The sequence below is a fragment of the Zootoca vivipara genome, chromosome 14 (genome assembly GCF_963506605.1).
Source record: "Zootoca vivipara chromosome 14, rZooViv1.1, whole genome shotgun sequence".
NCBI lineage: Eukaryota > Metazoa > Chordata > Lepidosauria > Squamata > Lacertidae > Zootoca > Zootoca vivipara.
Genome location: NC_083289.1, coordinates 45,962,864 through 45,986,726, shown reverse-complemented (window position 1 = coordinate 45,986,726; position 23,863 = coordinate 45,962,864). Strand labels below are relative to the sequence as shown.

General features: G+C 46.5%; 1 protein-coding gene and 1 non-coding gene across 5 annotated transcripts in view; both read left to right on the top strand.

Annotated features, from left to right (window-relative positions):
* Positions 1-23,863, top strand: part of CLEC16A (C-type lectin domain containing 16A) — a 100,752-nt gene that overhangs the window by 32,281 nt on the left and 44,608 nt on the right. For all 4 annotated transcript variants that reach the window (XR_009558548.1, XM_035132315.2, XM_035132319.2 and 1 more), the window contains exons 13-21: positions 1,451-1,573; positions 4,548-4,657; positions 6,184-6,228; positions 7,468-7,518; positions 8,009-8,137; positions 12,431-12,551; positions 19,509-19,660; positions 21,295-21,499; positions 23,208-23,375. Coding sequence is in view for 3 of the 4 variants with exons in the window: in XM_035132315.2 (XP_034988206.1) it covers positions 1,451-1,573; positions 4,548-4,657; positions 6,184-6,228; positions 7,468-7,518; positions 8,009-8,137; positions 12,431-12,551; positions 19,509-19,660; positions 21,295-21,499; positions 23,208-23,375 (1,104 nt within the window). In the remaining variant the exon portion in view is untranslated. The remainder of the gene's footprint in view (positions 1-1,450; positions 1,574-4,547; positions 4,658-6,183; positions 6,229-7,467; positions 7,519-8,008; positions 8,138-12,430; positions 12,552-19,508; positions 19,661-21,294; positions 21,500-23,207; positions 23,376-23,863) is intronic.
* On the top strand, positions 634-707 carry TRNAI-GAU (transfer RNA isoleucine (anticodon GAU)). Its single transcript has one exon. It is a non-coding gene; the product is annotated as a tRNA-Ile (tRNA).

Below are 23,863 nucleotides of genomic sequence, written 5' to 3'. Positions count from 1 at the left end.
TTAATGTGCCTAAGTTAGTCATGTCCATTAACTTCAGCTTTGAAGCCGTGCAGCTAGACTAGACTGAAGACATATAAACTCCAGACGATTATCTCCATTCACAAGTCTTGTCATGTTACTCAAAGTTTATACATAGATATTCGGATAGATGAGTGAGAGCATATCCTTATATGAGATGTAATTTCCGCTTAGCAGTTGGATTAACATGTTATTTTAGTGAGCTGCAAACAAGCGTCTTGATACCTTGAGACCAGTCTTTGGCCCCCATATGCACCATGCATTTAAGGCAGTCTCATACCTCTTCAAGCAGTTGTGGCTGCTCCCAAAGAATCCTGGGAACTGTAGTTTGTTAAGGGTGCTGAGAGTTGTTAGGAGGCCCCCTGTTCCCCCGTACAGCTGCAGTTTCCAGAGTCCCCTGGAAAGAGGGATTAATTGTTAAAGCACTCTGGAATTTGTAGCCTTGTGAGGGCAATAGGGGTCTCCTAACACCTCTTAGCTCTTTTAACAAACTACAGTTCCCAGGATTTGGGGGATGCCACAGATGTTTAAAGTGGTATGCTACTGTTTTAAATGTATAGTGCAGATGGAGCCCTAGTGGAATATGCTTTACTCATCTGTGAAGTTTTTACTAGAGCCTGGGTAGCTCAGTTGGTTAGAGCATGGTGCTGATAATGCCAAGGTTGCAGGTTCGATCCCTGTATAGGACAGCTGCATATTCCTGCATTGCCAGGGTTGGTCACTAGATGATCCTCGGGGTTCCTTTTAACTCTACACTTCTGTGTTCCCGTGGTTCTATTGAGAGTTCTGATCAGTCTTTGCTGGCCTAGCACAAGGCACCTTCCGTCTGTTGTAGGATTTCAACTTCCCTTCAAACTGGGTGAGATATTCTTTAGGGTTTGTTGCTGGGATCAAGGCTTAACTTGGGGGATGTGTTATCTTTACTGTTATCTGGCTTGCTAAAAGACCACATTGGTGGGGGACAGGTGAGACCTGATCCACTCATTCTCCTCCTTTTAAAAATACTTGCTGACCAGGCAGTGCCCATCAAGACAGTTTTGCAACCCCGGCAGTTGTTACCAAGGTTGTTATAAAGATTTTGCTTTGGTCTTATCAACCCTGCAAAATCAGGAATTGGAAGCGTCAAGAAAGCGTGTAAACTAAACGTCCCAGGGAGATCTCCGGTGCAGTTGGGTGGTTGAATTGGTGGTGGTGTTCAGGGCATTTTGTGCCTCTAAAGACTTATGGGGAGCGCTGGGGGGGATTTTAAATGCTTTTATTTCTGTTTCTCACTGCCTCGTCGTCTTTCAAACTCTATGTGTGGGCAACTTGGGAAGCTGGTGCTTTCCTAAGGCCTGGCCGCCTTTCTTAATTACTGGCTTCATGGTTCCTTGGAAGTGTGCTTTGGCAAACTGTCACACAGCTGCAATAAACACTTTTTCTGTCTTCAAAGGAATCGAGCCAGTCACGCTGGAGAGAATTCAGCTCTCGGCACAGGATGCTGAGGAGAAGACCTCGTACAATCACGTGCTCGCTGAGAGGCTCATCAGGATAATGAACTATGCCGCTCAGCCAGGTAGAGAGTTTTTGTCAATCTTCTTTTTTGTGTGCTAACAAGTGCTGAAACCAGGAGTATGCAAAGCACCATCCTTTGTGAGCCAGAAGGGCTTTTGCTATAGGGTAGCCATTGTCGGCCTGTTGCCCTCCAGGCATTTTGGAACTACACCTCACAGCAGCCTTCAGCAGGTTGGCAAATACTCCTGTAGGACAGATTTATAAGCCTGTAGCCTGCTTTGCTTTCAAGACAGGAACTCCGAAGCTGTGTTTGACGATGGAAGCATGAAGCAGCAAGCCAATGTCAAAGGAGTCTTCAAACAGTGACCATAACTCACATCGGCAGTAGCAGAGAACAAGAAGTCGTTGACTCTCATTCTCTAGAGGCAAAGTCTTCTTGTGGGAATGTAAAGAGATCAGTTGTTTAACAGAGTATGTTGCGGGCAGAATCCTACCAGAGCTCAAGGGGAGCAATTCCAGATACAGTGGTACCCCGCAAGACGGAACGCCTCGCACAATGGAAAAATCGCAAGACGAAAGCGTTTTGCGATTTTTTAAAAAGACTCGCAAAACGAAGTCGTCTATGGCCGTGCTTCGCAAGACGAAGCAGCGTCGCAACGGGAAGGGAAGCTGCCACCACCGCTTACCTTTAGGACCCCGCCATCGGGCCAGGGGTGACGTCCACAGCCGCCGCTTCTGCCTCCTGCAGCGGCGCGGCGCTCATGGCAGCTCCTCCCCGGTAGGCTGGCGGGATCCAGCAGGAGCAGCAGTGGGGCTTGCCAGGCGGCCCTTGGCAACAACAGCGGCGGTGCCTGAAGGAGTGGAGGCTGCGGCGGGAGGAGACCCCTGGCCCTCCTCCTGCTTCCTCCTCCCCAGAGCCTTAAAGACTTCCGGCCGTGGCGGGTGAGTCGGCGCCTTCCCCCCCCCCCCGCTTCTTTTTTGCCCATAGGAACGCATTAATTAAATTTCAATGCATTCCTATGGGAAACCACACTTCGCAAGACGAATTTTTCGCAATACGAAACGACTCGTAGAACGAATTAATTTCGTCTTGCGAGGTACCACTGTACAGTGCAGCCACTTACAGAAAATGTCTCATTGAAAAGGGATGTGTCTGTGTCCGTGTGTGTTTGTTTGTTTGTGTGTATGGGTGTCTGTCTATACAGCTTGCTTCTCCAAGTCCTGTATTGAGCAAGAAAGAATTTGGAATAGGCGGCAATGCTGACATCCCGGATCCTTTCTTCTTTGCGTCTTTTCAACGAGGCGTTTGCTATCTGCTGCCAAAGCAGAAAACAATTGTGCAAAAGAAAAGACCTTGCAAGTTCAGCAAATTTGCATAATTTATACAGGCATGGGATTTATACAGCTTTGAGTCTGTTGTTAACCGCATGGACCACGCCAGAGGTCGGGGTAAGCTGCCGCACTCCAACTGTACCCAGACTCCAGCTGCCTTTATCCCCAGCCAGTGTGGCCAATGATCAGGGCTGATGGGAGTTGGAGTCAGCAGCTGGAGTGCCGGGGGTAGCTGCCCCTGCAATACACAAAGCACAGCTCATGGGACTGCCTAGGCAGGTGATGAATCTAAACCCCGAGCCTTGATATTCAGCATGGACATGAGATTCTCTCCCCGCTGCCAGGGAAGCTTCTACTTTTCATCGCATGTGGGAGCTCTGATCTCAGGCCCTTCCAATTAGGTCATGAAAGGCTGACCCGGTTCACATGTAACGCTAAACCAAACCATGGCTTAGCGGGAACACGCGGGCGGGCGATTCATCCTGCCCCAGACAAAACTGTGAGCTGTAACCAGAGGTTTTCTGGTTTGCTTGGAAGAGAGACAAACCACGAGCCTGTCTTAAGCCAGCCCACGGCTTAGATTGCTGCAGTGCATCGACAGAAGGACTGGAGGAGGAGCAAAGCCACCATGATCTCCTCTCTGGGAGCCTGCTTATTCATGTGTTTGTGTAGTTTGGCCTAGCATTATGTGGGAACTGAACCATAGCCTTTTAAATACCCCCCAGGTATCCCAGTGCTTTCCACCTGCGTTTGAAACCTGCTGCCTTACTGTCTCAACTGCTGCTTTTTTACTTGCGTTAAAAGTGGTTGAGAACGGCAAGGGGCGATATAAAATATTTAACTCATTGATGTAAACACCTGTTATTAATAATAATGACAACAACATTATTCAGCTAAAAGAGGCTCTCAGAGCTGCTCATAAATATCAGTGACAGTCCCAACCATCAGGTTCATAGTCTTAGAGATACAGTCAAACCTCGGTTGTCAATCCATTCCGGAAGACTCTTCGGCTTCCAAAAAGTTTGGCAACCGAGGCGCGGCTTCCAATTGGTTGCAGGAGCTTCCTGCACTCAAGCGGAAGCCGCATCGGATGTTCGGCATCTGAAAAACGTTTGAAACCCGGAGCATTTACTTCCAGGTTTTCGGCGTTTGGGAGTCAAAACGTTCCAAAATGGAGCTGTTCGAGAATCGAGGTTTGACTGTACCTCGATTGTACTGACTGTACTTTGATCCTCTGTTTTCAAACGTTTCGGAAGTTGAACAGTCTTCTGGAACAGATTATGTTCAAAAACCAAAGTTCCACTGTACAACAGAAAAAGAAAAGAGACGAGGGGGGAGAATGCGGGGGCAGAGTTAGAAGTTATTAGTCTCAGTGAATCGTTCTGTTAATCTCTAGAGAGCGTGGCTGCTTTGGCCAGATTGTGGGTTTGGGTTTGGTTTGGACTAAGCTGGATAGGCTTGCAGACTACTGTAGAAGAGAAACAACAGTTCATTCCCAGTTCTTTTTTATGCTCCAGTGTTTGTTTGAGTGCAAGAAGTGTTTTGCATTTTGTACTTAAAACATGCCACAGTGCTGAGATACTTGAATTTGACTAGTGGTGCTAAAGTGCTGGCCCGTAAAGCTGTGATGTCAGCAACTCGATCTCAACAACGTAATGAAGTTTTTCCTAACTTTTTCCTTCTCTCCGCTCCCCAACATACAGATGGGAAAATTCGCTTGGCTACGCTGGAACTAGGCTGCTTGCTACTGAAGCAGCTGGTGATGTCCAAACATGGTAGAATTATAAAGGATGTTCACCTCGCCTGTTTGGAGGTGAGTGTTTGCGGGGTTTGGACACCTTTTTCCTCTTAACTGCTGGTATGAAAGTGTCAAAAGTCCTCTGATTGCGAACAGTCCATCTTTATGAGTAGAACTCTGTCAAGGCAGCAAGCATAGTAAAACGATGAAATAAAATTTCCAGAATACGTTCATTTTTTTAAAAAAAATCTAAAACACTTTTTTTTTGCTAGCAGTTCTCTAAACCAGCGTTTGATTGGGCTAGAATCCATGCCAACACATAAACAGAACTGAGAGCAAAGAGTTAGGAGTCGAAGAAACTGCTACAGCTCTGCCACCAGGGTGTGCCAAATCTGACTGCTTTGTTCCACGTCATTCCATTGGTCGGTCTGGTCTCGTTTTGCCTAGTCTGGGTGTCAGCCCTCATCATGGTCTTGGGAAGGGAAGGGGTAATTTCCCAATCCTGAGAATATTTAATCAGTGATTCTAGGGATTGAGCCTAGGATTTACTTATTTTATTGTATTTATTAGATTTATATACTGCCCTTCATCACAGGATCTCAGGGCTGTTCACGCGATAAAAATACAGGGCAAAAGCACAAATAAAGAGTTAAAATGAAAATGACACAATGTATGAACACCAATGGAAGGTACATGTTAGCACCTTCCTCTTAATATGGGCAACCCTCCTGTTTACACACGTCTAATGCGTGTGCAACTGTGTATATGCACATCACGCTGAACCCAGATACGTTGACATCACTGAAATGTCACTAAAAGGGCAGAACGGGGTGTTTGCAGGCTTTTTTGATAGTTTTCAATTATATGCAATTTCACGGATGCATGTGGTGCTTTAGAACGTAACCCCTATGTAAATGGGGGCGGCGGAGCTGAACACGTTAGAACCTTTCTGAAACAGTCTGGATTCTGCCCATCTCCTTAGGTAGGGGTAGCTGACATGGTGCTCTCCATACATAGATGCCAAGTTCCGGATTGAAAAATCCGGGATCAGCAGCGCCGCGGCACCGGAAGTCGCTTCTACGCACTTCCGGACCTGCGTAGAAGCGACTTCCGATGCCGCTGTGCCCATTTCCAAAATGTCTGCAGCGCCAGAAGTCGCTTCTGCGCATGTCCGGAAGTGTGTAGAAGCGACTTCCTGTGCCGGCGTGGCACCAGAAGAACATCGCCGCCGGCAGGAGCTCCGTAATCCAGGGGAATACGGGGTATTTTGCCATTCGGGACACCTGCAGGAAACGGTAAGGAAATACGGGGGTTTCCCAGGGAAAACGGGGTACTTGGCAGCTATGTCTCCATATCTTGTTGGACTCCAACTCTCGTCATCCCTGATCATTGGCTGCACTGCCTGGGGCTGATGGGAATCCCGCCCCCACAAAGTTGGCTACCCCTGCACTGGAGAGTGCCATGAGAAGTCCTTCTCTTTCTTTTAACTGGCTTTCCAGGGGGGAAGCAGTGGTATTGAGGAAAGACATTTGCTGCTTTTAAAGCCTTATTAAAAGCTGCCCGCCACGAAGTAGAACTGAGCCGTTTCCTTTTCTTTCTAGGGCGCGAGAGAAGAGAGCGTTCACTTGGTGCGGCGTTTTTATAAGGTATTCTCGTGCTTTCTAAGTTTCCCTAACCTCTTAATATAGGGGAAGATAGAGGGAGCCAGCAGAGAACCTTTTAAAGTATGTGGTTGCCTTTTCATAGCTTAATAAGAATAGAACCTAAGACACCACTTACTGGACAGGAATTACGTGGTGCTTTCACCAGACTCTGGCAAAGCCAACACGGTGGACTTCTCTAGAGGATGTTCGGCTACAACTACCATCATTACTGGCTATTGGTCATGTAGCCTGGTGATAATGGGAGCTGTAGTTCATCAGGGCCTACAGGGCACCGCGCTAGGTATCCCAATCTAGACCAATGGTGGGCAATTCTGAGGGCCAATGAGCCGCGTATAGTAAACAACACCATCTTTGTAGCCTTTGAAGTCACCTCATAAACCTTTAGCTGGTAGAGTTGCTAGCAAGTTTCTACCATAAACTATACTGGTTTATGAGCACAAAACGGAAGTGCTGCCGCTGCCTTCAGGCAACTTTTTCCGCCCCCCCCCTACCTATTTTGGTGGTGGCCCCCAATGACTGGGGTCATTGTGCCGCTGCTGCTGCCTTGCGTGTGAGTCAGCCCTTAGCTGACTTCTTCCTATTTAAAGGTCTGGAAGCTTATAAACAGGAAGATCAGCAGAAACACCCTCTTTGCCAGGCACTCAAGCCGTTTCATAGCGATGACCCGTTTCCAAAGCTGTTTTGTTTAATAAAGGCCAGGCGCCATGTTTTCCCACAAATTAAGCAAGGCACCCGCCAAGGTGGGTGTTTAGGAATCGCAGCCTTGACAGGGGGAGATAAACAGCTGACAGCTTATCCAGATAAAGGGAAGCTGTCGCTCTTTTCATTCCTAGTTTGGTCAAAAGTGGTCCTTGAAGAATGGGGGTAAGGTGGGAAGAAGAAGAAGAAGAGGAGGAGGAGGAGGAGGAGGAGGAGGAAGAGTTTGGATTTGATATCCCGCTTTATCACTACCGAAAGGAGTCTCAAAGCGGCTAACATTCTCCTTTCCCTTCCTCCCCCACAACAAACACTCTGTGAGGTGAGTGGGGCTGAGAGACTTCAGAGAAGTGTGACTAGCCCAAGGTCACCCAGCAGCTGCATGTGGAGGAGTGGGGAAGCGAACCCAGTTCACCAGATTATGAGTCTTCCGCTCTTCACCACTGTACCACATTGACTAATGAGAAAGAAGCAGAGGGAATGTTTATGGAGGGGCAAATGCATTCCTCTTGTTTCCTTTTAAAGGGCGAAGAAATTTTTCTGGATATGTTTGAAGATGAATACAGAAGCATGACTGTAAGTAATTCATGAAATGGCCGTGTGGATGGAGAGGGGCAAAACTGAACGTGTCTCATCTTAGAGTTCCACGCTTTAAAGTAATAATCCAGAGCCTAAACAATAAGTGTTTGTGGACATGTGCAGAAATGTTTAAAAACCGTTAATTAAATATTCATAACTCATAGACTTAAATAATGTGTGAGGTTATCAGAATGCCACAGCATTTGCTTATCATGCATAACAATGTCTTAGCAAGGAATGGAATATCAGCACAGTGGTAAATACGGCAAATTAGCATTTGGTCTGACCTAGCAGGCTTTACAAGATGAAAAGTTCCACATACACAATTTTTTGTTGCCTGACATAGTATAGTTAGTTACTTAGTTAGTTTTTATTATTAGTTACCTGTCCGCAGGAAGAGGGTGGGGAAATAGTATTAAAGGTATGGCTGCTTTTAAGGTTGTGCTTGGGATTATGTCACATGTTAAGTGTGAAATTCCTTTCCCAGCTTAAGCCCATGAATGTCGAGTACTTGATGATGGATGCCTCCATTCTGCTGCCGCCAACAGGAACCCCTCTCACTGGGATTGACTTTGTGAAGAGGCTGCCCTGTGGAGATGTGGAAAGAACGCGGAGGGTGAGATATTTTTTAATTGAGTACATTTTTATCCCCCTTTCCCTCCCTCAAAGGAGCTCAGGAGTGTGGGTGTGTGCAGCAGCTTTCCCCAATCTGGTGCCCTCCAAGTGTCTGGGGCTGCAGTTCCCATCAGCCCAATTCAGCATAGCCAGTGGTCCACAGTGATCTGGCAGGCAGTGACAGAGAACTGCTCTGTTGTTGGCATCTGTCTGTCTCGGCAGAAATGGACCGCACCTCTGGGGTGAAGTCAAACTGCTGTGTTAGCACCAGAGTGACCTCCTTGGGGCGCAAGCCTGGGCACTGTGTATGCTCAGACAACAAGACTCCCCACAGGTAAAGGTCCTGTGTGTGTGTCTGGAGGCGGCTGGAGGATGGATGGCGGCTAACAGATTGAGGTTGAATCCTGACAAGACAGAAGTACTGTTTGTGGGGGACAGGAGGTGGGCAGGTGTGGAGGACTCCCTGGTCCTGAATGAGGTAACTCTGCCCCTGAAGGACCAGGTGCGCAGCCTGGGAGTCATTTTGGACTCACAGCTGTCCATGGAGGCGCAGGTCAATTCTGTGTCCAGGGCAGCTGTTTACCAGCTCCATCTGGTATGCAGGCTGAGACCCTACCTGCAGACTGTCTCGCCAGAGTGGTGCATGCTCTAGTTATCTCTCGCTTGGACTACTGCAATGCGCTCTACGTGGGGCTACCTTTGAGGGTGACCCGGAAACTACAGCTAATCCAGAATGCGGCATCTAGACTGGTGACTGGGAGCGGCCACCGAGGCCACGTAACACCGGTCTTGAAAGACCTACATTGGCTCCCAGTACGTTTCTGAGCACAATTCAAAGTGTTGGTGCTGACTTTTAAAGCCCTAAACGGCCTTGGTCCAGTATACATGAAGGAGCGTCTCCACCCCCATCGTTCTGCCCGGACACTGAGGTCCAGTACCGAGGGCCTTCTGGCGGTTCCCTCGCTGCGAGAAGCTAAGTTGCAGGGAACCAGGCAGAGGGCCTTCTCGGTAGTGGCACCCGCCCTGTGGAACGCCCTCCCACCAGATGTCAAAGAGAACAACAACTACGAGACTTTTAGGAGACATCTGAAGGCAGCCCTGTTTAGGGAAGCTTTTAATGTTTAAATTTTTACTGTTTTGTTGGAAGCCGCCCAGAGTGGCTGGGGAAACCCAATCAGATGTGCGGGGTATAAATAATATGTGGTCCGCTGATGTGGTCCAAAAGAAAGCAGAGCAATACATTTTCCCCCAGCTTGTCTGCAGGCATTGCCAGAAGGAGGCATAAAAGGCGCCATCCAACCACTTTAGGAACTCCACTTCAGATTTACATAGCATTTACTCCTTAGCCTTTTTGTTCTCCCAAAGATATCCCAGAGATTTAGGGTCAGATCTGTTGGTCCCGTCCGCCAGAGCCTGTCTTCGCACGCAGGAGAAGTCCCTGAGGGTTTAAGTCCCATCGGCTACCTTCACCTGGTTTAGCCAGCCGGTCAAAGCCGTCTTCCAGGGTGTGGCTGCTGTCGCATGCTTACAGCTTCTAGGAGTCACAGGTGCGAGCTGAGAGCAGGGTGGGAACCAAAGGTGGGCAAACCCCCCCAGAAGGAGCACAGTATGTCCCCCACCAGAGGTACTACCCCTCCCCTGACACCCCATAAGACTTACACCACAATATGCTAGCTCCAGTACTGAAGGCAGTATGCCCCTGAATAACACGAGAGTGCTATTGCTTGTGGGCTTCCATGACTAGTGTTGGTTCCCACGGTTCAGTCCTTTCGCCAGTGGGGGTGGCACACAGGATGAATCTCCGCATGATTGGCTCCAAACTTGCTACCGACTCGAACATGGACCATGGGGATACCGGAGAATAAGCAAGCATGTGAATTAGCAGCATTACCACTCCTCCCTGCAATGGGGAACAAGATTCCAAGGGAGCTTCAGTCCCCCGGCAAGGGTGTATCTGGACTGACATAATTAAAAATGGTTCCTGCCGGGGGGGGGCAGGGGAGCCAGGCACACTGTGATCACTGCCAGTACCTCTGCCTGCCCACCTCTGCTTTCCAGCCTGTCCTCATAAGAGCTGGCATAGGGCAGAAGGGACCGTGGCTGCACTGCCCTTGGCATCCTTCCTTCCTGTAGAAGCTGCCACGGGGGTTTGGTGTTGTTTTTTTTGCAAGGGTTGGCTGGGAAAGAGCTAAGAGAGTGTTGGTAACATTAGCCGCTGCCATGCCATGGGGTTCTGTTGATCAACCAGAAGGGAGAAAAGAAGGCCACACTTCTTACTCTCCCAGAAAGCCCCACATTTGCTACAAAATTTGGGAGCAACACATCCAGCTGTTCTGAAATGGATGTGTGTTTGGGTTGATAATTTCTGGCATTTGACTTCTTGGTGCAGTCAGGCCCTAGATAAACAATAAGCCAGATTGTTACGGAGGTGTCCCCACCACCACCTAGAGATCTTTAGAGAGGTCCCATGTTGCTCTTTGAACAGACAGGTTTAAGCACACCATTTACATTTTCCAATTGCTTCCTGGCACCTCTCTGATAACATTGCCAGAAGCGAGGATCTGGAGATGCTCTGAAAAAGAAAACGCTTCTGTTTGTCCTAGTAGGGTTTGTTTGTTTGTTTGTTTCTTAAGGCGTTTGCTGGATCAGCAAACCATGTTCTTCTGACTGTGAGGCTCCTGGTGAGCTGAACAACCTGTACTCAAATAACCTTTCTTTTGGAGCTCTAGCTAGGAAATTGATTTGTTTCATTTTCTGCAGAAGACACAATACCACGTAGATGTGCTTGCTTCCGTTGTATTGATGGCACACTCCAGTTTAGGCCGCTTTCATCCTTTCAGCGTACATAGAATTGCTGTATCTTCGGGGAGGAAGAAATGAATTAGCCACAACATCTTTTTTTCTTTTTGGTTTTGAGAACTTTCTTGGAAATACCAGCAATCAAGACGGCCGTTCTGAGCTCTTCTGTTTATTCTGCCTTGTCACTTCGGAGACACAGGATGTTATCTCTTATCTCGTTTGCTTGCACTTCTTGGAAAGCCAGGGACCCTTTTTCCTAGAACCGAACTTTGATTCCTTTTGAGGCACTTCTGATTAGCTAGCAGAGTTGTTTTCTGAAGTTCAGAAACACTCTTCTTCTTCTTCTTCTTCTGTGTGAGCCTTGGGCTATTCCATCCTGATTTCCAAAGCTAATGCGCTTATCTTTTAAAGCGGGCAAAGCTAGACCAGCTGTTTGAAGCTTTCTCCTTAATCTGTCATCTCTCTGCAGAAACAAGTGGTGGTGGTAGCCTTCCTCTTCATGCCCAAAATTTGTTCTTAAAAAAAAGGGTTGCATTCCATTATTGTTGGTTTTTTTGCATTTTGTCTATAGAAAGCCACAAACCACTTCCTTCTTGTGGAGACCTTTAGGGCTTATTGCTTTGACTAACTCAGGTGAATGCTCCCTTTCCTAAGTAAAAATGAGCCTGGTCGAGGTTATTAAGGCTGAATGTATGATGTGAGGCTTTCACCAGAAGGTTCTGGGAAACTAGAATTGGTTTCAAAGGAAACTGCCAGGCCTGTTAGCTGCAGAAAAAACAAGGTTCAATTAAAGACAACAAACAAACAGGTTCACTGGCTGCCAATGAATTTCCAGGCCAGTTCTAGATACTGCTGTTGATTTTCATATATTATCTGGAAACAGAAAGCATAAAAAACTACACTCTCCTGCAAAAAAAAGGGAACCTACTCATAGTTAAAGATATTCCCTGGAGTCCCTGTATCGGGTCCCTTCATCAGACCCTTCAAGTAAGCCTCCTTTTTGGCCAGATGAAATCACCATTGGGTGATTATTTGCCTCCTCCTCTTCCACTGCTAGGGCTGCTAAAAAGAAATATTTATTTCCAGTAAAACAAAGCCAGAGTAAGGAATGATTCTCCATTATCCATTAGCCTTCGCCTGGCAGGGCTTTGTCTAAGATGGGATAGCAGCAGTGCCACATGCTTCTTGTAAACATTAGAGGAGGAAAAAAACTGGGATGGATGGTGGTCAGGAATCCCATTGCTCCCCATAGGTTGTACAGTGGCATTAAGATCTGTGCGCTATCAGCAAGCCCCACTTGCCTAGGGAACAACTGGAAGCCCATCCGATTGTTCCTCTGGAGCCACATCCTTACTTTGCCTCTCACATGTATGATGTTGTGTGATGTCAGGTGTGGGGCCTTGGTATGGGGGAAATGTCCTCAGTGGCCAAGTTGCCCACAGGCCAGAGGTCCCCACCCTAATAAAGAACCAGCTTTTCTCACTTGTGTTTTCAGGCAATCAGAGTCTTCTTCATGATGCGGTCCCTGTCGCTGCACCTCCAGGAGGAGCCAGAGACTCAGCTGCCGTTGACGAGGGAGGAGGACTTAATTAAAACCGACGATGTCCTAGACTTGAGTGAGTAAACAGTGGCATCTTAATAGGAAGGAGGACAAAAGTGTGTTCTCCAAAGAAAGCCATTCAAAGCCTCGGGGAGAAAAATAAGGATTAACAAGAGTAGTGCTGAACTGGAATGCCTAGGCTTCTTGGTCCTGTTGGAGTTTGCTAAACCCCTCTTTTTTCTCACTCAGAAAAGGGAGAGGGGAGTTTTTGCAAGAATAACTTGAGTTCCCTGCTCTTCCAAAGACTGGGCCTTTGCAAAGCTGCCCACAATGCATAATAAGATCCCTAAGGTTTTCCTTTGTCCCGGAGAATGTTTGGAGCCTCCTAGTTGAAGAGGTCAAGCTTAGAAGAGACTTGCAATTTTTTTGGGAGTGGGAACAAGTAAAGAATATTGGGAGATCTCCACACCTCTTTACTCTTTCACCCCTAGTCTCCACGCATCTCCAAGAGCTTCTGGAAGTGACCAGGTTGTTGAAGGCTGCCATATTATCATCCTGGCTGCCTAAGTTGAGTTCAGTGGTGATGCAAATGGCGAAGCAGTTCTTAAAGTGAGGGGTATCTGGGCTAGGAGAAGAGGGCTGGTTTCCCCTCACAAATGGGCAAGTAGAGGCATTTTTTATTTGTGAGGGTCTTTATCTTTGTTTTTGACGGGAGGGTTAAAAAACCCTGTTGCCTGAAGTAACAGTAACTGGAAGTCATGAACACCCAAAATAGCCATACGACATTCTGGTAATGCCCCGCTCTTTTGTTATGAAAATAAATTGCGTTTGCTGGGAAATCTAGAGTCCTTGTTTCCATCTTGGCACATGCAATACATATTAATAGAAAATGTCAGTCATATTTGGTATTTCAAAGAATTAATCTTACTGTAACGGCTGTTCTGTGCAGTTGAGCCTTAAGTCAATTCATCCGACCCTCCCTTGGCCGGCGACATTGAACAAGCCCAGCTGCTTCAGCTCACTTGAATAAAACAGCGATGAAGTTGTGAGAGATCTCAGTTCTACCCACCCCATTGCATAGGTTTCTGAAAGAGGCATTGGTACTCCCAATCAAAATATCAGGATCTGTAGCCACAGTGAGCATGTGCTATTCCTAGATCAAAGAAGAAGAGGAGTTTGGGTTTGATATCCCGCTTTATCACTACCCAAAGGAGTCTCAAAGTGGCTAACATTCTCCTTTCACTTCCTTCCCCACAACAAACACTCTGTGAGGTGAGTGGGGCTGAGAGACTTCAAAGAAGTGTGACTAGCCCAAGGTCACCCAGCAGCTGCATGTGGAGGAGTGGGGAAACGAACCCGGTCCCCCAGATTACGAGTCTACCGCTCTTAACCACTGTACCACACTGGCTCTCAAAGCCTGCTGGAAGTCAAATTCCATGGGTGATGTTACTCGCACTTGGAAGCCGACCCATTGAAATTAATGGATCTAGATAACATTGTATGGTAAATAACTTGGGACCAGATTACCTGAGGGGCCAGCTTGCCTCTTATATCCCCACTTGGCAACTGCATGCCTCAGATGGGGCACTGCTGAGAGTACTGCCTGTCCCAGAGGTATGCTTAGCCTGTACTATAAATTGGTCCAGTCCTCTGGAATTGGTTACCAACTGGAATTACACAGGTGCCCAACATCGTGATGTTTGGATGCCTACTGAAGACGGTTAGTTTCACGTTTTTCCTGAGATGTGACCTAGTCATATATGAAATACTAAGTGTAAATGCACAGGAATGGTTTCGTTGTTTTAAGAATTTGTATTCTTTGTATTTTATTTTTGCTGTACATCACTTTGGTGTCCTTTGACTCGTCAAGCAGTTCATAAATTTGTAAAATAAATAAATGTCGGTCCACTGATTTCAGAGGGCTTGCTCTTGAGTATGACTTTTATCATCCCCATGCTAGGAATTGCTAGGAAAGGAATAGAAAGTACTGTAAATGAAACAGCCAGTGTTTTAGTGCCCTTATATAATTCTATGTTGCAGCTACCTTTTGAAATACTGTGTACAGTTCTTGTCACTCTGTCTCAAAAACAGCACCCTAGTTGTTATTTTTTAAAGATATTTGAAATTATCTCAGGTGGTTGGCGTACTTTCCCAGTGAGAAAAAGGGAACATGTTTAGAGAAAGTGGATAGAGAAAAGTTTTTATCCTCTCTCAGAACACTAGAACTCGTGAACATGCAGTGACGCTGCATGCTGGAAGATTTAGGACAGCATTCATGTAGCACAGTTAAACTGTGGCTCTCTCACAGGAGACAGTGATGGCCACCAACTTGGATGGCTTTAAAAGAGGATTAGACAAATTCATGGGAGAGGGGGCTATCAATGGCTTCTACCCACGATGGCTCTGCTCTGCCTCCACAGTGGGAGGCAGTAAAGCTTCTGAATGCCAGTTGCTGGAAACCACAAGAGGGGAGAGAGCTCTTGTGCTTCACTCCTGCTTGCAGGATATTTATAGAATTTTGCATGGTGGAAATGAAGGATGAAGATAGAATTTTCTCCCCTCCCTCTCATAATTCTAGAACGTAGGATCCTCCATTTAAATGGACTGGCAGTAGATTTAGGAGAGAGGAAAGCACTTCTTCACCCAACGCAGGACGGATTTGTGGAATTTGCCACCACAAAATGTGGAAATGGGCAAGGGTTTAGAAGCGGAGTTGATGCATGCATGCGTGTGGGTGTCAATGGTTCTGAGTCATGATGGCCTTATGAAACCCCCAACTTCACTGATGCAAATTCGCCCGGGCAAATTTTTATTTAATAAGCTATGAATGAATAGCTTGCACCTACACACAGCTGCATTCCTGCCTCTTTGTTCTCATGGCTCAAGGGACTGAACAAGCCAGCTTCCTGTTACATGCAAACCAGTTAACTATGGCTAACAGCTCTCCCAACAAGTTGGGCTATGAAGCCATGATTTTTAAACTAAGAGCTGAATCCTGGCTTGTTCAGCCAGTCGTGTGGGGGTGGTGTGTGGGGTTGTGTGTAAAGGCTGCAAAGCTCTGTGCACCTTTGCACAGCTTGCTCTTGCCATGTCTTACAATGCTAGGGACCAGACTATGAGAAATCAGGGCGGCATATGTTGGAATGCCGGACATGGGAAACTTAACCGTGGGAAATGGTAGTTGTTTTGCTTGTGGGTTTCCCCAAAATGTGTAACTGCCCACCTTCAGAAACCAGGAGACCTGGACTAGATGGTCTCTGTTCCTCTGATCCTGCAAGTCAGTTCATAATGTTAGTTGCCAGCGTTCTGGGAGACTTCAAAAAATAAATACAGGTTCAGTACAAGACCCAAAGATGTGCACCCACAGTCCCCTCACGCCCAAAGAAGTTTGTGTTTCATAGAAGCACCCACCCTCCCTCGATGTTCCTCGATGTTATCAGGGAATTCTGAAAGCAGATGGTCCTTCAGAGTCGTTTGGAAGCAATCCTGCTTAATGGGATCTTGAAGGGTTTGAGTGTTCATTTTGCGCCTTGGTTTCCTTTCTTGAAGCCTGTGTTGAGGTATAATCTTAATAGCCATCATGGAGCGTATTAGTCGGTGATCTGTCCAGCAGTTGTCGAGCTCTGGTAAGGAGCACATCACGGCGATCTTTAGCATGGACAATAACATAGTCTTAAGAGGTGTCAGTGGTTTGACCGATGATGCCTCCATGAAGTTTTAAATTTATTTTTCTGTCGAAAGAGTGTGTTGGTAATAACAAGGTTGTACACTGCACATATTGTCAAAAGTAAGATTCCGTTCTGGTTGCTGTTGCCAACTCCTTCTTTCCCAATAGTCCCAGGCCACAGATCAAAATCTCGCCCAACTCTTGCATTAAAATCACCCAGGAGGATAATTTTATCTTCCTTAGGCGTCTCTGATAGGACAGTATCCAGCTGAGAGTAAATTTTTTCTTTAATGTCTTCATTGGCATTCAGTGTTGGTGCATAAGCGCTTAGAATAGTAGCCTGTTGGTTTTTGGTGAGCTTTATTCAAAGGGTTGAGAGTTGCTCATTAATGCCGGTAGGGACTTCTGACAGGAGCTTCACAAAGTCGTTTTTGATAGCGAAGCCTGCCCCATGTATTCGATGTTCTTATTCAGATAGATCTTTCCAGAACATTGTGTAGCCTCCTTTTTCTTCCTTCAGTTGTCCCTCGCCTGCTCTTTGAGTCTCTTGAAGTGCTGCAATATCAATGTTAAAACATCACAGCTCTCTTGCAATGATGGCAGTTCTGCGTTCAGGACGCTTGCTGTCCGTATATTCCATGTTCAACGGATGTTCCAAAGTTCAATTGTCTTTTACGACCGCTAGGTGATGACCCCACTGGGCGCTATAATCCAGTCAGGGGAAAGGGGAGGCAAACTATGTTTAGGGCACCTTTTCTAGCCCCTCCCCCTTTTTGGGGTGAGCAGAGTGGATCCTAAAAAGGGCTGCTCAGTCATGGATACAGCTGCCAAGCTGCTCAATTGCCTCGTTCCTTGAGTCAGACGACTGAATCTGTATCCACCGTTCATGTGCCGGTTCATGACTAGGGGCTTCCAGATTTCACGATCCTGCCCCCGTTACCATTTGCCGATCGCCATGGGACTTTGGGGGTTTGGGTTGGGTTTTTGGAAGATGGCAGTGCATGAATTTGTTTTATGTGTGTAGATCAGTGCAAGCTGACCAACGCACAGTCTTCGCAGTAGGGCTCTGTTCCGATGGCATGGAATAGTCACGACAAACCAGTAGATTCCTATCTGTTGCAACCTTCATCTGCCTTCACAGCCGTTGTAACATACTGCTTGTCATCACCCGCCTGTTCTGCCATTGAGGACTTCTTGGATCATTCTTTGCCTATCTCCCAAACGAGCCCAGTTTCCCTCAACCACCACTTTCTTTATCTATTATCCCTCTTGCCTTTCGGTTGCCCAGTGCAGGGCAGTTGTACTTTCCAGGGGGGAGGGCAGATCTAGCCTGGAGGTTATAGTTATACAATTTTAGCAGTCAAGCTGGAAACACAAGTTTGTTGCTGCTACAGGGGGAGCGTTGAAATGTGTTGGAGTCAACACTTTGTTTCGCAATGTGCTAACAACATCTGTCACATCTGTTAGCACAAGACGTGGAGCATGACTGTGGAATTGCCGTTTGGAGAATAGGCAACACATTGCCAATTAGATGTTATTTAGAGAAATGTCAAGGCTGAATTGACACCATTTCTTATGGTCCTAGGAATTCTGTGCATTTCAGTTTTTAGCCTTGGTTCTGTCAGGAAATGAACTCCCTGTGCAGAATTTAAGTAAGCAGCTTGTAAACTAACGGGAAATGTGATTATAATCTATCTGTCAGGTATTTTATATGGGTGTTCTTAAAGCAAATTGCAAGATTCTTTTTTGGCTTTCAAATGGAATGGTGTCGTCGTTTCCTGCATATTGATTGTTTGATTGGTACCTGCCTCCCCCTGCTTCATTGATGCAGTTTAATGTATATTCCTGTAACCTTCCTCTGTTTTTATAGAACAATCACAATTGAGCTATGAGGCATTAAAGTGCATTTCGCAGTTCAGTTTTCCAATGTCTCTTGTCTAAACACACACAGTTCCCCAGCCCCCTGATATTTTTTGCCATTGCAAAGATTAAATATCAGATTGGTCACTTTTCCTGGAAATTCACATTATTTATAGTCTCTGGAGACTAGCCATTTCCCCCCACAGAGATTTTGCTGTAGGTTTAGATGGGGGGGTGGGGGGAGAGAGAGATGCATTCATTGGTCTAGCCCGGACTTTACAATACTTTACATCACTTGGGGACCAGTTGGAGATGGAGGTTTTTCTGTGGCACCTCCTACTTGTGAGCTTGCATCCCCACCCAAAACGCTGCTCCTATACATGCAGAGCGTGTTTACTGTTGCTTGGAGCACCAGATGTCCCTTAACGAGGAACCAAAAAATATGTAGTTTGGCCAGCTTACCCCTCCTTTCCAAGGAAATGGGTGAACACTTAGCTTGGTTGTATTGCAGAAGGCCAAACACATTATTTCAGTCAGTATGTAATGCACCTCTCCTTAATAGGAAGGGGATGCATCAGGACATTTTGGACTTTTCAGTTAAGAACAAAAGGCAAGTAAGAGGAGACGTGATTGAGATATATAAAAATGTGCTTCTTGTGCAGGAACTGGACAGAGAAAAAACTTTCTCCCTCCCTCACGGTACTAGAATTTGTGGATATCCAGAGAAGCTGAATGTTGGAAGATTCGGGCCAGGCAAAAGAAACTGCTTCTTTGCAAAACACGAGTTAAACTATGGACTTTGTTTCCACAAGTGGTAGTGGTGGCCCCCAAGGTGGATGGTTTTTAAAAAAGAACTAGAAAAATTAATGGAGGGTGAGGATCTCAGTGGCTACTAGCAGCGATGGCTAGACTCTACCTCAACCGTCAGAGGCAGCTAGACTCTGAATACCAGCTGCTGGAAATCACAGCAAGGGAGAGTGCTGTTGTGCTTGCTTCCAGGACAGCTAGCGTTACTGTGTGTGGTTCTCTGCATGGGGCCTTAACACACAAGGGATTTATTCCCAGAAAAGCATCATTGGAGCCGTCCACAACCTATTGTCCACCAAGATCTCTCCTCCACGAGGGGAGACTTTGCGGGCGGGACACACTCCTCGCGGCAAGCAGGGGGGGCGTGTATCGACCTCCTGCTGCAGCCAATCCCTGCTGCCGCGCCAAGCCTCTGGCTGGCCAATAGGGCCGACCTGGGGGCGGGCTTTACGGACATTTAAATCTGCGCGGCAGCAGGGGAATCTGGAGGGCACAAGGCTGTATTAAACAATGTAGCAAGAAAAAAAGGCATGCAGTAGATTGGTGTAAATGTCTACAAAACTACAGGTAGTTGAAAATATGAAAGCACTACCATCAAAGGTACCTTTTGAGAATATTGTTTTCTAGGAAAGCAATCAATTGCCTCTGATGATGCTTCCTCTCCTCCTCCTCCTCCTCCTCCCCCCCTTTCCATTTCAGATAACAGTGATTTAATTGCCTGCACTGTGATCACAAAAGATGGCGGTCAAGTCCAGAGATTTCTGGCGGTGGATATTTACCAAATGAGTTTGGTGGAGCCGGATGTTGCTCGCTTAGGCTGGGGAGTGGTGAAGTTTGCAGGTCTTCTCCAGGTGAGTGTAAAAGATGGCAAGATTTAAACCAGCAAGTAGAATGAATCAAACCTTGTGCTCTAGGGGGATGAGGCATCAAAACAAGGTGCATCCTTGGTCACCAGTGGCGAACAAAGATTGTCTTCAGGCAATGAGGCATGGTTTGGGGCAGACACAGGACCTTCTGAATTGTTTATGTGGCATTCACTGAGTGGTAAAGCATCTACTTTCCATGCCGAATGCCCCAGGAAGGGCTGTGAAAGATCCCTGCCTGTATTCCACAAAAGCCTTTGCCAGGCCAGTGTATACAGTACTGTTCTTGATGGACCCAATGGTCTGGCTCAGCTTCCTATGTTCCTGGGGCAATAGGCAGACTAACTTCATTGAGGCTTGTTCCAGCAATTTATGTCCCAGTGGAATTTATGTCTACCTTGTGTGTCGCAGAACACGTGATTTAAATACTACTAGGGATACCTTTTCAGAACAGGGTTCTGTGAGAAAGCATTGCTATGATTTTACGGAAGTTCCTTTCTGCCACACTTTCCCTCCCTGTCAGAGTAATATTCGTTGCTGTTGCTGCCTTGGATACCTTAATGGAAAACTCTTTGTTTCACATAAGTTCATTAGTAACAGTGAATGCCACAAATGCGGAATCAGGCATACTTGACAGTTTCAAAGCTTTGTTTACTAAACACATGTAAAATGGATTAGATCACTCTCCACGGCATTCAAACAAATTTTCCAGTGCAAACTGGACATTTTCAGGTGCAAATTGGCCCGATTTGCATAGGAAATTTTTTCCAGGAAACCCACTGCACTGCATGCACACTGCTTGACACCAGTCCTGACCCATGCAAAAGCTGCCTTCCCTCCCCCCCCCCATGGGGTCAGCTGTGAGTAATATTCTGGAGGCAACACAGACGCTGAGGAGAAGAGTTGCCTATAAAAATGTACTGCAGTGCTAGGAGGCTTCCTGGTAACATTATCTAGTGCAGATGTCGCTGGACTCCAACTCCCATCAGCCTAGGTCAGCATGGCCAGTGCTCATGGACGATGGGATTCGTAGTATAGCAACAGGGTCAAATGTTCCCCCATCCCTCCTTTAGCGGATCCCAAAGAAGCTGGCGGATCCATCTCTCACGGCTCAGTCAGCTGGACTTTGAGGAGTGGTTCCCACTCAGAAAATTCCTTTTAAACCTAGGCATACTCAGCGGGGAGTTAGACTGACACAGCTAAAACAGGGCGAGTCAGGACTCATTTCATATGAGGCTTGGCTGGAACCTCAGTCTCTTAGCTGGTTGCATCTGTGCCTGTGTTTTGGCAAGGACTCTTCTCGTCCTCAGTGCCCCTTGAAATGTGAAGCAGCCTGAGCCACACCACTCAGTCGGTCTAGCCCCTCTACATTGAAAGATGCTGCTAGACAAAGGCCTTGCAGGTGGGAGATGCTGGGAAATGGGACCCTGACCCCCTCCTACATTGAACATTTTGAGCTCTGCCATTGAGCTGTAGTAGAGCCCATCCAGTTCTGTTCTCTCATACCTTGCTAGGCTCCAACTTTATCCTTGGGTGAGCATGGTGCTGTGACAAGAAACTGGGTCTTAATTCTATCTCTGCCACAAACATTCTTCTTCTCTACTTTCCCACCCCCACCCCAGGATATGCAGGTGACCGGAGTGGAAGACGACAGCCGTGCCCTGAATATCATCATTCACAAGCCAGCCTCCAGCCCCCATTCCAAGCCCTTCCCCATCCTTCAGGCCACCTTCATCTTTTCGGATCACATCCGTTGCATCATTGCGAAGCAGCGCTTGGCAAAAGGCCGCATCCAGGCTCGGCGTGTGAAAATGCAAAGAATAGCAGGTAACTCACACTCTCCGGATAAACGTACCGTGTTTTCTTGCCGCTCGTAAAGTTGCAATGCTTTACAATGGGGAAAGCGAACCTCAGGACCGGGGCCAAATGCAGCCCCTCAGGCCCCTCTTCCTGGCCCTTGGGACTCTCCCTAGGTTACACCTCTCACCGGCCCTTCTTTGCACCCTCATCGGGTGTGTGTGCCTGCCTGGAATACGTCATTGAACTCTGATCATGCTGCTTTGCTCCCTGGCTGGAGGAGGATAGAAAGGGTTGGGTGAGCAGAGACCCATCTCCTTGTAGGAAGGTAAAATTTGCCTTCATTGTTCCGCCTGCTTTGCTTCTGGCCTTGTCCACCACTGGCATGCGACTCTGAAAGGTTGAACAGAAGAGAATGCTTTTTGGGGGATGAAAAAGGCTCCTCATCCCTGATTTCTGGGTTGGTAACTGAAAACAAAACAAGCATTGTATAGAAAGGGAGAACAATGTTGCGTACTTGGTAAAAGTCTCTTCTTCTTTCTTCTTTGGCGATCACTCATAGCCGAGTAAGATTGTCTTTTGTAAACACGATTTTAACAATGAGACCGTAGGTGACTGTGGAGGCCAATTCTGGATCCACACGTAATAGTGCTCTGTTCATACCCGCAAGCTTAAGTTATTTACTCACATGCTGTTGCACAACTTTGTTCACTTTAGTGGAATTGGCACAAGAGGACTGCCCAGTGAACTGTGTCCCGTGAGCTAGAGCCACTTGCCCCCTGCTGCCCTTAACAGCCCCCAAATCTGCTGCTTGGCATTAAAAGTAAAAATAGCAATAAACTTAAAACAAAACATGCACTGTCATTCTACATGTTCATTAATTTCAATGGGCCTACTTTGAGTAGGACTAGCATGGGCTACATGCTAGCATTGGATACAACGTTAACATCATTCGTTTTGTAAACTTCCAAAACACTCCACATTGATTCTCCAGTACCAAAAGGCACTGCAAAATTGTCATCTTTCTCATATCAAAAGTTGGCTTTTTCCAAAAATTTGTTCCCTCCCCATTATGTACTGTTTTGCTTGTTCTTGGCAATTGTCTTCCCGCAAGGGTGATGCGGGAAGCCTGTGTCCCTCCAGATGTATTTTTTGGCTGGTTGCGATTCTCATTAGCTCAGGCCAGCGTGGCCGGTGGTCAGGGATGAGCAGTGCTGTAGCCTATCCGCACCTGCAGGACACCACATTCCCCATCCCTGACTGGAGTGAATTCTTCCCATCCAGTGTGATAATATCAAAACTCCCATTGCGTGGAAAAATATGCAACAGTCTGAATTTGGAGAATTGTCACAGCTGCAAGGACCATTTATTTATTTATTTGTGAATCGCATCCCGAGGTGATTTACAAGGGAATAAAATGTGTGAAACAGTTACGTATAGGAAAAGTTAAAATACTTGCATACACAAAAGTGATTGAGCGTGTTTTACAGACAGAAGCTTTAAAACCAGTTTAAAACAACAGTAGTGCATACGTAAAACATGTTGCAGAGCCAGTGCAGAGATACCAACTGGGGGATAAAGATCTCCATTTAGAAAGCTTACTACATTTTGGTAACCCAGGGATAGGGAATCTGTAGTCCTTCAGATGTTGTTGGACTACAACTCCCATCATCCCTAGCTGAGGTTCCAGGTTCTTCAGCTGATGTAGATTTTTGAAATGTGTCTTGTTTAAACCCAGCTCTCCTAGACCTTCCGGTCCAACCTTCAAACGAAGTGATGGGCTTTGGACACAGCTCAGCTTCTGCATCTCAGCACCTGCCGTTCCGGTTCTATGACCAAGCCCGACGTGGCAGCTGCGACCCTACCGTACAACGCTCCGTGTTTGCATCTGTCGACAAGGTCCCAGGTAAGCCCTCCCTGGCTGGCACACTTTATTTTATTTTTAAATAATTTTTATTGGATTTTTCATAAAGAAAAATACAAAAAGAAAATACAACATAGCTTCCTCAAATCTTGTTTCTTCAATATTCTTCACATATAAAAAAGAATAACAAGAAAATACCTATATTCATAATAAAAAAGAAAGAAAAAAAAGAGAAAAAATATTATCATGCTTTTCAACTTTAATTCTAAACATTTCGGACTTCCTCATTCCCCCTTATTAAGTTCTCAATAATTCACTAGTTATTGCAGTTTCCTATTCTAACCACCCTTTCTTTCATCCCTAATATAACTTCTTTTTAACCATTAACCCTTCGAACTTCAAATTGCCTTTATTACTCAATATTCTCAACCCTTTTACCCAGAAATATTCAGACTTAATTGTGCTCTTTTACACACTTTAAATAAGGTCCTCTGTGATGAGATAATCAGCACCGTGGGAGAGAGAAGCTT